This window comes from Xenopus laevis, chromosome 5L, assembly GCF_017654675.1.
Source record: "Xenopus laevis strain J_2021 chromosome 5L, Xenopus_laevis_v10.1, whole genome shotgun sequence".
Lineage (NCBI taxonomy): Eukaryota > Metazoa > Chordata > Amphibia > Anura > Pipidae > Xenopus > Xenopus laevis.
In genome coordinates, this window is record NC_054379.1 from 41706754 (window position 1) to 41719331 (window position 12578).

The following is a 12578-nucleotide window of genomic DNA, read 5'->3' on the forward strand; positions in this document are numbered from 1 at the left end:
GAAAGAAGATGTACATGCTTGGCACCCCCACTGTTGTGCCCTAGGCATGTGCCTCTTCTACCTACCCCTAGTTCCAGCCCTGGTTTGGAACCCTAGTCGGTATCTAGAAACCCCTCCTTTGGCACAGATCACATTGACATTTGTGATGAGGCTGCAGGTAAGGTTTCCTTCTAATGACTCTTCCATGTAGATCGTGTTTCTGCTAGCAACAGTGCGGATTGGAAAAGTCAGAGATATGCTGTACCATAATGTAGAGATATTTGCCTTGTGGTATGATATTTTATAGGATATTTAAAGATTTATCTATTGACCTGTAACTACTTTTTATTTGAAGAAATCTTGTGCCTCAAATAAAAAAGGGCAGACAGACTCCAGTTGAAAACATTCAGCCATTAAAGTCCTCTGAGTGGGAAGCAGATGGAAAGAAACATGATCGACCTGACATTATTGTCCCAACACCATATTCTGGGCCTGATCAAGAAGTCAATTCACTGCTGTCACCCTTACAGTCCATTCCAGAGATGGAGTATGAAAGCACTTCAGTGGATGCGTTACTTGATATGGAAAGGTCCAAGAGGACGTCATCAAACATTTTTTCTCACGGAAACCTTGCACCTAATTATGAGGAATATGAATATGGAAGTGAAATAATTGGAGTGTCTACACCTTATGAAGAGGACCCATTTCCAAACCACCCATTGTTTGAGTCTTGCTCTGCGGCCTCATCTGAGTCCAGCCTGGATATTTGCTTTTTGAGGCCCATCAACTTTACCCTGGAATCAAACAGAACAGAGCGATCTTTGCAGCCAGCGAGCAGGAATTGTTTCTCCCCTGTGAGCAACAGCAGCTACAGGCATGAAGGTATTCATATTAAAAACAAGCCTTTGAGCAGATCCCTGAAGGAGTTTCCTCGGAATCAAGAAGCAGTCTCTACAAGACTTTATAGTGCCAGATGCACCAGTGCCAGCAGGATGCAGTTTAAGCAGGATAGAAGCACTCAGTCCCACGGATCAGATTCAGCTCGCAATTCACACAGGCAATTCTACATTCCACAAAGGCCTCATGCAGACAGTAGATCTCTACTAGAGGTAAGCAACATTCTACTATATATTAGTGCAGGTATGTGATCTGTTATCTGGAAACCCATTATCCAGAAAGCTCCGAATTAAGGAAAGATCATCTCCCATAGACTTCATTTAAGTCCAATAAGCCAAATATTTAAAAATGATTTCCTTTTTTTTCTGTAATAATAAAACAGTACCTTTAAATTGATCCAAACTAAGATATAATTAATCCATATTGGAAGCAAAACCAGCCTATTGGGTTTATTTAATGTTTAAATGATTTTCTAGTAGACTTAAGGTATTAAGATCCAAATTAGGGAAAGATCCATTATCCGGAAACCCCCAGGTCCCGAGCATTCTGGATAACAGGTACCATATCTGTAGTATATTTAATAATAATATCATGAAGGACCCCACTTGTATCTGCAGTGGGTAAATACAAACCTTTGACAGTTATGTAAGCAAAAAGGCAAAACTAATTGAATTGTAACATAAAAAACATACATGAGAAATGTTTTTCCGGATGAATGGGTAGAATTAGTGAGGCTTTGCTTTTTTCTATAGTATGTAACTATTTACTGTAAATCCAGGAACCTTCTTTCCAGTGGTGACAAAGCAAGTTTAATAATAACACCTTTTATATCTAGGATATCCAAATGGATGGAAATGCAAGGTTCTACCACAAGGATGAAACTGAACAAACCTCTTTTAGTGAGCACCACCCAAGACCAGATCAGAAGGGTGGTTTCCGAAGCTCCTTCCGTAAGCTATTTAAAAAGAAGTGAGTAGTTTGTGGATTACATATTTTTCATAACACATCTATATCCCAAAAATGTTACATATGGTACAATCACTTATAAACCTATACTCACTGTGTAACCCAGATTTGTCAAGGACGCCAATTTAATCTCAGTAACAGTCTTTTTCTTAAAAGACAACTAGTGTACAACAAATGATGTACTTTAAAGGGATACTGTCATGGGAAAACATTTTTTCTCCCAAAATGCCTCAGTTAATAGTGCTGCTCCAGCAGTCTTCTGCACTGAAATACGTTTTTTAAAAGAGCAAACTGATTGTTTTATATTTAATTTTGAAATCTGAGATGGGGCTAGACATATTGTCAGTTTCCCAGCTGCCCCCAGTCACGTGACTTGTGCTGTAATAAACTTCAGTTACCTTTTACTGCTGTACTGCAAGTTGAAGTGATATCACCCCTCCCTTTCCCCCCAGCAGCCTAACAACAGAACAATTGGAAGGTAACCAGATAACAGCTCCCTAACACAAGATAACAGCTCCCTGACACAGGATAACGACTGCCTGGTAGATATAAGAACAGCACTCAATAGTAAAACCCAGGTCCCACTGTGACACATTCAGTTACATTAAGTAGGAGAAACAACAGCCCGTCAAAAAGCAGTTCCATAGTGCAGCACTGGCTGAGATGAGTGGCTACACCAATATTACAACTAAAAAAAATACACTTGTTGGATTAGGAATTCAACATAATATAGTATATTTGCAGTGCAAACAGTGTAATCTAGGAATAAAAACTAGGGATGGGTGAATTTTTTCACCTTGGAAATGACGCCCATAGACTTGTATGGCAGCGTGCGTAAAAAAAAAAAGAGACGCGCGTCAAAATATTTTTGTCGCCCATAGACTTTAATGGGCATCTGTGACAATTCGCTGGCGGCAAATTTTTGGCGAAACGAAACGGCTCAAATTCACCCATCCCTAATAAAAACTACACCATAAAAATCATGACAGAATCCCTTTAACCATTGGGCATCTCTGTAAGTCTATAGGATTTTAAGTCTCACAGCAGTGAAGAAGTTCTTTTCAGAATTAATTTCATGGTGTACCATGCACTCTGACCTTTTTGGCCTTTATACCACTTGCAGTATGATTGTCATTGCAAGAGTCCAGAGATCACAGTATTTTGAACATAGAGGACACCTACTGTTACCTTGTTCATACAGACCAGTATCATATGCCTCAGTCACAAACAGCAGCAGAGTTAGCCACTTTAGGAGGAAGGGATAACTTTGGGGCAGGGGTGTAACTATATAGGAAACAGGGGGACAGGAGGTATAGGGGCCCCATGTGGCCCTAATTCATATACAGTTTCAATAAGTATTGGTAAACAAGTCAACCTCTAAACATTTTGGGGGCCTAAAAAATGGCCTGCTGTGGCGCCCAGTAGTATCTGGTTACGCCACTACTTTGGGGGAGCAAATTCTTCACAGTCTTATCTACCATTGAGTTTGTAAATCTTCACCATAAATATGCTATACCATTTACAATGTTATAGAGATGCTCTCATACCTTACTATACAATTACAAGTGTAAGATCCCAAATTACAGCAAGGCCACCTCCCATAAACCCCAGTTTAAACAAATTATTCAAATTTTTAGAAATGATTTCCTTTTTCTCTGTAATAATACAACTTTACATTGTACTAAATCCTAACTAAGATATACAGTAAATAATCCATATTGGAGGCAAAACAATCCTATTGGGTTTGATTAATGTTTAAGTGTTATTTTAGCAGACTTAAGGCATGGAGATCCAAGTTATGGAAAGATCTCTTATCCGGAAAACCCCAGGTCCCAAGCATTCTGGATAACAGATCCTATACTTGTATTATAATTGCAGACATCCACATATTAAAAAATTTCAACCTCCATCTAGTTCAACCTTTTAGGTCTATATAAAACCTGCCTAACTGTCTTTTTTCACCCTAACTTTATTTTACTAAATTAAAAACCTCTTGAATAATTGTGTTAGCTATTAGCAGCCATATTCTATAGAGGCAATACTTGGATTTGGCTGACAAAAATGGAGGGGCGCTAGTAGTAGTAGTGCCAACTATAAGCCACGCCACAATTATAAATATATATATATATATATATATATATATATATATATATATATATATATATATATATATATATATATATATATATATATATATATATATATATATATATATATATATATAGAAAGCAAAGTGACGGCACACCATGGACAACGTTACAAAAATCAGTTGAGGTTTATTTAGACCAACCTTTCAGTTCCTCACAGGAACTTTCATCAGGGACCTTTTTGTAAAGTTGTCCATGGTGTGCCGTCACTTTGCTTTCGATGTCTATTTTCTTCAGGCTGGCACCCTGGTTGTATCTTCTGGCCAAATGGAGTGCACTCTATATAATATATATATATATATATATATATATACACACAAAAATATGGTCCTGTATATAACACAAATAGCAAAATATTTTCAAACAGTCTCATGTAATGAGAATCCACATATATTTTTTTAACAGGTGTTCTTTTTATTGAAAATTTCAAATGGGGGGGGGGATACAGAAAAGAAGGGAAGGGGGAGCAGACAAAAATAAAACAAAATAAAATCACAGCAGCAGTTATGACTTCACACTCTGAATACAGTCAAAGAGCAGCAATATATGTATCACACAGTAATGGCAAGGTTAACATATGTGTCTCCATCCAGACACCCAATATCCTTTCAAATTTTTCAGGTTGTCCTCTAGCCTCGTAAGTCAACTTTATTAGTGGCAGCATTTTATTAACATAGGCTAACCAGATCCCTTTCTTGGGAGGAGCAGGGGCCATCCAATGCAGTATTATTATCTTTTTAGCATAAAATAGCAATGTCCTCACCAGGACCCTGGTGGTAGTGGCTGGTATCATATCGTCTAACAGACCCAGGAGGCATATTTCCGGTTTTCCCAGAGGGGGTAACAGCAGCATATCAACTATATAGCCTACCACCTTAGCCCAGTATCTAGCTATTATAGGGCACGTCCATATCATGTGCCAGAGAGAGCCATCATTATCTCCACATCTTTTGCACAGTAGAAGGGGTATTTTCCCCATTTGATGAAGTCTATTAGGGGTCAAGTAAATCCTCATTAAAAATTTGTACTGAATAAGTCTGTCCCTGGTGCTTATGAGGAACTGGTAAAGCCTATCCGTTACTTCCTCCCAGTGTTCTTCGGTCAAACTTGGGATATCTGCCCGCCATTGACTGAAAAGGGAGTGGAACGGGGGGGATTTGGAGGATTGCAGGCAGACATAAAGCAGGGAAACCATTTTAACTGGGTCCTCCTTCCTCAGTTGGACCAGAAGGGGGTGGGTCCCCCAATTCTAACTCCCTAGACAGGAATTGTGCCCTAAACATGTGTCTTAGCTGCAAATAACGGTACATAGGAAGGTCTGGAATGCCCATCTTATCTCTTAATGGAATCATATCTATGAACCTCCCATTACTCACAATGTCCCCCAGGTATTTGACATTGTTCTGAGCCCAGAACCACATGGCCTCTGATGGGAAGAAGTGCTGGAGATGTGAGTTCCTCCATAGACGCAGCCTTAGGGACAGGATAAGGGATGGCGTTTTGAATGTTCTCAGAGCAACTAACCAAGCCGTGTGAGGGGCTACCATGCAAGGGGGTAATGTAGGCAAGTCCCTTGGTTTCCTGAGGATATAGTTACTAAGGGCTTCTAGGGATCCCACTAGCCGGGCTTGAAGAGATACATTAGGGTTACTCAAATCTTGCGTTAACCACCAGTTGATGTAACTAAGTTGGCTAGCTAAATAGTAATCGTAAAAGTTAGGGAGATTCAACCCTCCCTTCGTATATGTGGCCATTAGCTTGCTTGACGAAATTCTTGGGGCTTTATTAGACCAAAGAAAGGGGGTAATCAAAGACTGTATGGCCTTACAGGTTTGTTTGGGTATAACCATTGGGGAGTTATGAAATAGGTATAAATACTTGGGTAAATAGACCATCTTTACAATTTATTTTGGAGAATCCACATATTTTGGTGCTCTAACTTGTAGCAAATTCACATCTAAGCTGCTATGTAATGCTTTTATTTTCTTTAGGACATAAAATGTCCTGCTCAGATACATTTTTATTCTATGTTCTTACTCCTAACCATGGAATAAAGGTACCAGGCCCAGATATAAAACTGAATGTTCTCATTTTGTTGCATTTCTATCCTATAACAACAAGGCAACTCTTCACCTATGAACGTCACTTTCATGAGTCTTATGGAATCTTAAAGTTAGAGGTTTTTGTTTATCTTTCCCTTGCTGTGTTCTGAGATTTTAGGTCTGGTGGACTAGAAAGCAAAGAGAAATCAAGCGAGAAGTCATCCTTAGACCAATCTCCTACAAGACAAGAAATCTTCCGCCATCATTCTGCTCTGATCAGTGAACTTGACCGTGGCACAGCTGTGTGATAAAGCAAAATATGGCTTTGCTTAGATACTATAGGATGCTATTTGACCTTTTGGTTTGTTGATGACTTCTATTGGAAAGTAGCTCTAGAAATCATAAAAGCCTCAGTATTATACATAGAAAGGCAAAACAGTAGTTATTATAAATCACTTAAATAAAGTCACTTGTTAAAAAACACACACAGCCTTACTTTACTTAATAGGTGAATGAGCTATTTTTGGTTTTACTATGCGGATCTACATGGGAAAACATGTCTGCTCAACTTTTCTGCTTCACCTAGAGCCATATTATTGTAAAGTTAAGTGGATAGAACACTATGGGAACTGGTTGGCAAACAACAGAAACACAGAAAATAAAGCACCGTGGCATTGTGGTAGTGGAGGAAACTCCAACCCTAAAATTCATCTGAATGGCTCTGGGTTGGTAATGCAGTTTGTCGTCTGGTCATATTGTCCATAGCAACATACCATCAATATCTCCTAGTAAATTGCCAAAAAAAGCAACCTGTGATAGCTATTAAAGGAGAAGGAAAGTCATTTCACACTTGGGGGTACCAAATTTTAGTGAAGTGTGAAATGACTTTCCTTCTCCTTTAAGACATTTGGGAATCAGGTGTCTCAATCAATATGGATAATTTATTTATTCACCTATCCAATGTGAACAGTGCACTGTTTCTACCTAAAAAAACTCTACATACCCAACAATATGGTTTCTGGGTAGAGTGAAAAGGGGGGAAAGATAGGAATACAGCAATGCATAAGTGGAAAAAGCAGAGCAAGAAAGAAGAACATGAAAGTATCAAAGAAGAAGAAGAAGAAGCAAGGCAGGAACATAAAAATATAATTACTTTAAGTCTACTAAAAATCATTTAAATATTAAATAAACCCAATAGGATTGTTTTGCCACCATTTATGCAATATAGTTACCATTAAGTACAAAGTACTGTTTTATTATTACAGAAAAAAAAGGAAATCATTTTTAAAATTATAATTATTTTCTAATGGACACCATGGAAGATGGCGTTCCTGTAATTTGGAACATTCTGGGTAAGGTATCTGTTCAGGAAATGGAGCAATATAGGAACATGATCAATGAAGAAAAACTGGGAGGCAACCATAAGGATGACAGGGGGGCCAGAATGAACCATTAACAGACCAGGAGAATGATTGCAGATGCAGGAAAGGGGGACCAACATCTCTTCACAGCACTGGCCAAGTCGAAGGTGCAAAACAACAAAGTTTAGGGATCAAAATCGCAAAAAACTAGGGGTGAAGAAACCAGAACAACAAGGGCCACTGAGTGATATTAAATGGGTTGTTCATCTTTAAATTAACTTATAGTATGATGTAGAGAGAGTGATATTATGAGACAATTTGCAATTGGTCTTCATTTTTTATTATTTGTGGTTTTTGAGTTATTTAGTGTTTGTTTCAGCAGCTCTACAGATTGAATTTTCAACAATTTGATAGCTAAGGTCCAAATTAAACTAGCAACCATACATCAATAAGAATTATAGACTGGAATATAAACAGGAGAGGCCCTGAATAGAAAGATCAGTAATAAAAAGTAGCAATAACAATAAATGTGTATCCTTACAATGCATTTAGATGGGGACAGTCACCCCCATTTGAAAACTGGAAAGAGTCAGAAGAAAAAAGGCAAATAATTCAAAAATGACAAAAAAGAAAAAATGAAGGCCAATTGAAAAGTTGCTTAGAAATAGCCATTCTTTACTAAAAGTTAAGTTAAAGATAAACCACCCCTTTAAACATCTCAGGTTCTGAGGCCTTCAAGCTGACATCAAGGCAACCTGCTGATACATAAGGAGTTGCGCAATGTAGGCTACGGTTTATCCACTTTTGAAACTGAATGTAATGTCCCGGGATTCATTATTCCCTTCAACTGTTTTATTTTGGTTCATGATTTAATGTGGGATTAAGCACGCTCATTGGTCTCGCTAGGAAATACCGAGTTCAATAGCTTGTCAAGGTTTTGGTGTTGTAGAGTCTAAATATCTAATAGGGGATAGCTGTTGATACCTGAAGTTTCATGGAAATAACCATAGTCTAGGGATAATCCACCACCACAAAATACCTACAGTATATATTTGTAAGAAAATCATTCCGTGCCCCTAGTCTGTGGTTCTGTTTAACATGTTCTGTAACATGCTGTAAATAGTGTAAATCAAAGGACAATTATTAAATAATTATTAGGTTATCTTAATATCTGAAAAAATATGTTATTAAGGAGGATTTAGTAACTTCTTGTTATGTCACTGGACTGAACCATGATGTACATTATTATTATTATCATGTATTGTAATTTCCCATCATATTCTTATCAGCAGTGGGAAGCACAAAAACGGACTGTGAAGAATGATGGGTTTATAATGGTCTGATGTATGCAATTTGGCAGCTATGAATAAAATTGCCTTTCTTCTGTTTTCTACTATAGGTACCAAACATTCTAGAATAAAACTAACTTTATTTGACTGCAATTGATGTTATTTTCTGTTACCCTATTAAAAAAAATAGTACCACATATATCAAATATGCATTTATTTCAGCTCTCAAGTCAACTCGTTTTAGGAAACAACTGGTAGATTACTTTTTCAGTTGCATTATACAAGAATAATGGCAAAGTCACTGATTCATTGGGTATGTGGCTAGAATAAAAGGTAATGGGCAAAACAAGTCTTACAGTCTTAAAGGGCATGTAAAGGCAAAAAAAAAATCCCATTTTTACTTTCTTTAATGAAAAAGAAACCTATCTCCAATATACTTTAATTCAAAAATGTCTACCGTTTTTATAAGAAACCTGACTGTATGCAGTGAAATTCTCCCTTCATTTACTGCTGTGGATAGAAATTGTCAGACGGTCCCTAACTGCTGAGCAGGGAAACAATCATACTTATGAACAGCAGGGGGAACCTCCACCTTACTTACCAGCCATGCAGAAATTAAGCAGCTTTGTTTATGACGATCCCTAAGCAGCCCAGACCACACTGAGCATGTGCACAGTCATAGTCTTGCAAAGATGTTTAACAAAGTTACAAGATGGTGACCCCCCTGTAGCCAACTTTGAAAGCATAAATTATTTGTTTGATTAGGCTTGTGGTGCAGTAAGTTCATGTTTATATTTAGTATACAAAATACAGCATTTCTAGCATTATTCTATTTTAGACTTTACATGCCCTTTAAAGGCAATGGGTAGGATAGTCCCACCACACACCCAAATCTAATCTCTCATGAGAGGTCTCTATATTAATTTAAAAAAAGGGGTCCCATATGAATTACTCAACATCCACTTAGACCTTTATGGCAGATATATAAAACTGCACTATAAATTTAATATCCTTCTATTGGTAGTGGTAAATATGTACATATGTTACCTGTCCATACACGGGCAGGTCTCAGGTCCTTTAGGGTGATTTGGCAACTTATCTGCCCATGTATGGGGCCCTCCAACAGGCCTACCAGATTGATATCTAGCCAAAATTTGACCAGATCTCGATTGGGAAGGCTTAATTTTTCTGTTGGATTGAGGATTACAGCAGCTCATTTATGCGGTACTTGCTCCAACTTTTCATATCCCCTTCAGTGTAATGTGATCATTTGGACCTAGGGCCAAACGATCGTAATACCATGATATTGCCCACCCAAGGTGGACCTGTTGAGGTAAGATTCATACAGTGTATGTTCATCTATATTCTCCCTATATGAACCAATCCCGGAAGGCCACATACGCAGGTAAGGTAGGTCTAAAATCTCAGCTATTCTCCATACATGCCATTATGGAGGAACTCGGCCCTACCACACTTCAAGAAACTGGAGGACTCATACTACTTGCCAATACAGGGGGTAAAATGGCTTAAAAATGTGATCTGTGAGGAAACCTTTATTCAGTTTGAAACTTTAAAAGACCATTTGGAGAACACAGAACTGCAAATTGTTTACTACATACAACTAAGGCACGATTTCAAGGCCCAATATGCCACGCTGGAACTAAACAACACTGATTAAGATTAAGGCCCACACCTGGAGGTAAGATGCAATTAGAAATGTTCCCCTTATCTTGTTGCTGATCCATTGGCTGTCAAAGTAACTTATGGATATGTACTATTGTGTAACTGCATCTGACACCCTGCCACTATAGACTGCTGTGTTTGTATGTAAAATAAAAAAACTTTAATAAAAAATAAAATAAAAAAAGTGTTCCCATCATACAGATCATGCAGTATGAGAATGATGGCTGCAGCCAATAACCAGTGGGTGAATTTGGGTATTTATGTGCATGAATATGCTTGTGGAAATACATCCATTGATTATCCACGAGAATCTTTGACAGAATTTTTGTAAACAATGACAATAAAGCAACAATTTCTATAGCTCACTATCTTACTACTGTATATCAAAATTCCTTTGAAAGTTTTTATGCCCAAACCACAAGTTCATATGGGAAAATGTTTTGTGTGAAAGCTGTGCTTTTTATTCGAATACCTGTTGTTATTGGAAAATGTTACACTTCCCAAATTCATGACACTGCTTCAAAACTAGGCACAGCTTTCCAGCTTCTATACCATTTTTACAAAATATTATTTATAAAAATGCCTTTTCTTGAGAAAGGGGAGTCCTCCCCTTTGGTGCTTGTAAAGTTTTTAATGATATAAATTCCCCAATAATGGCAACAATAGAAATGGAATGGAGAAAAGGAACACGAGAACCACAAATTCCTTTTTTTACAAATATAACAATTTTATTACAGGTTTTTATCAATGATACCAAGAAATGAAAATATGAATTTCAATTAGAAAAATGTTTCTTTAAAGCTGAAATGGTATAAAAGAAGCTAAAAAAGCTACAGAAATTATTTTCCGCATCTCTCAATTCGAAGTAATTTTTTTGATACTTCAACCATGGAATAGGCTACTACGACTTTGATTTGAAGTAAAATCGTTCGACTATTCGATAATTGAAGTACTGTCTCTTTAAAAAAACTTCGACTTCAATACTTCGCCAACTTAAACCTGATGAAGTGCTATGTTAGCCTATGGGGACCTTCGAGAGCATTTTTGAAGTCGAAGTAAAATCTTTCAATTGATCGCTGAAATCCTTCGAATCGTTCAATTTGAAGGATTTCCCCATTCGAACGAACGATTTTACTTCTACTGCAAATGGGAAAATTCGATGGAAAAAAACTTCAAATTCGATAGTTGAAGTAATTCAATTCAATGGTCAAATTTCGAAGTATTTTACACTTCGAAATTCGACCCTTGATAAATCTGCCCCATAGTGTTGACAGTGCTTTCCTTCAGTTACTTTAATTCAGTCTGGGCCCTGAGAAAAGTTAGAGTAATGTAAATTACATTTTATCATTTACACTTTGCTTATCTTAAATTGTTACAAAAGTATCTAAATGCAGCTGCCACATATTCTGTGCTCTGCCAAAAGCCTCTTATTTAATTAAGTTTTAGAAACAATGTATCTATTTCTGCCTATTCAGTGCAGGAGATCAAAGAGAAACTTGGGACAAATCAGTAACAATCCAGGACTGTGGGTTGAGCTGTCAAAATCGGGATAGTCCTGCAAAAAATGGGACAGTAGGGAGGTATGCTTTTGTCCTGAAGAAGACACCCCTCTGTGGTGCTGAAACATTGACCAATAAAGTAAGAGTGTGTCAGTATATTGTTGTGTTTTGAAAAGTAATCAATTTAAATTAAAGGGCTGATTTACTACAAGTTCTTAAGAAAAGACAACTCCAATCAATCATTCAATTAATATTGAAAAACATGTGGAGCAGTCACACAAAATAAAGGCATTCTTCCACCAGACGAATAAAATCAAGTTTCAAAAGTTCATTATGTCCAGATATACAGACTTATGCATTTAAAACGAACGGAAAAAATCCTTCGAATCGAACGATTTTAAGCGATCGATGGAAGGATTTTTATTCGACCCAAAAAAACTTAGAAAAATGCTGGGGAAGGTCCCCATAGGCTAACATTGGACTTCAGCAGGTTTAAAGTGGCGAAGTATGAAGTCGAAGTTTTTTTTAAAGAGACAGTACTTTGATTATCAAATGGTCAAATGGTGGAACGATTTTCGCTTTGAATCGTGCAAATCATTTGAATTCGATCGAATTTGACCAACTCGATGGTCGAAGTACCCAAAAAAATACTTCGAAATTCGAATATTTTTTTATTTGAATTATTCACTCAAGCTTAGTAAATCTGCCCCTTAGT

At 37.3% G+C, this 12578-nt stretch overlaps 1 protein-coding gene across 5 annotated transcripts in view; it reads left to right on the top strand.

The window, feature by feature from the left end:
- The window catches only part of arhgef33.L (Rho guanine nucleotide exchange factor 33 L homeolog), a 61952-nt gene extending 55438 nt beyond the window's left edge, over nucleotides 1–6514 (top strand). For 4 of the 5 annotated variants that reach the window (XM_018262240.2, XM_041562686.1, XM_041562687.1 and 1 more), the window contains exons 14-16: nucleotides 335–1088; nucleotides 1712–1845; nucleotides 6210–6514. In XM_018262240.2, the coding sequence (XP_018117729.2) occupies nucleotides 335–1088; nucleotides 1712–1845; nucleotides 6210–6339 (1018 nt within the window). In that variant the 3' untranslated portion in view covers nucleotides 6340–6514. Of the gene's footprint in view, nucleotides 1–334; nucleotides 1089–1711; nucleotides 1846–6202 lie in introns of all 5 variants that reach the window. The other variant, XM_041562688.1, reaches the window with a different exon arrangement.
- The last annotated feature ends 6064 nt before the right edge of the window (nucleotides 6515–12578 follow it).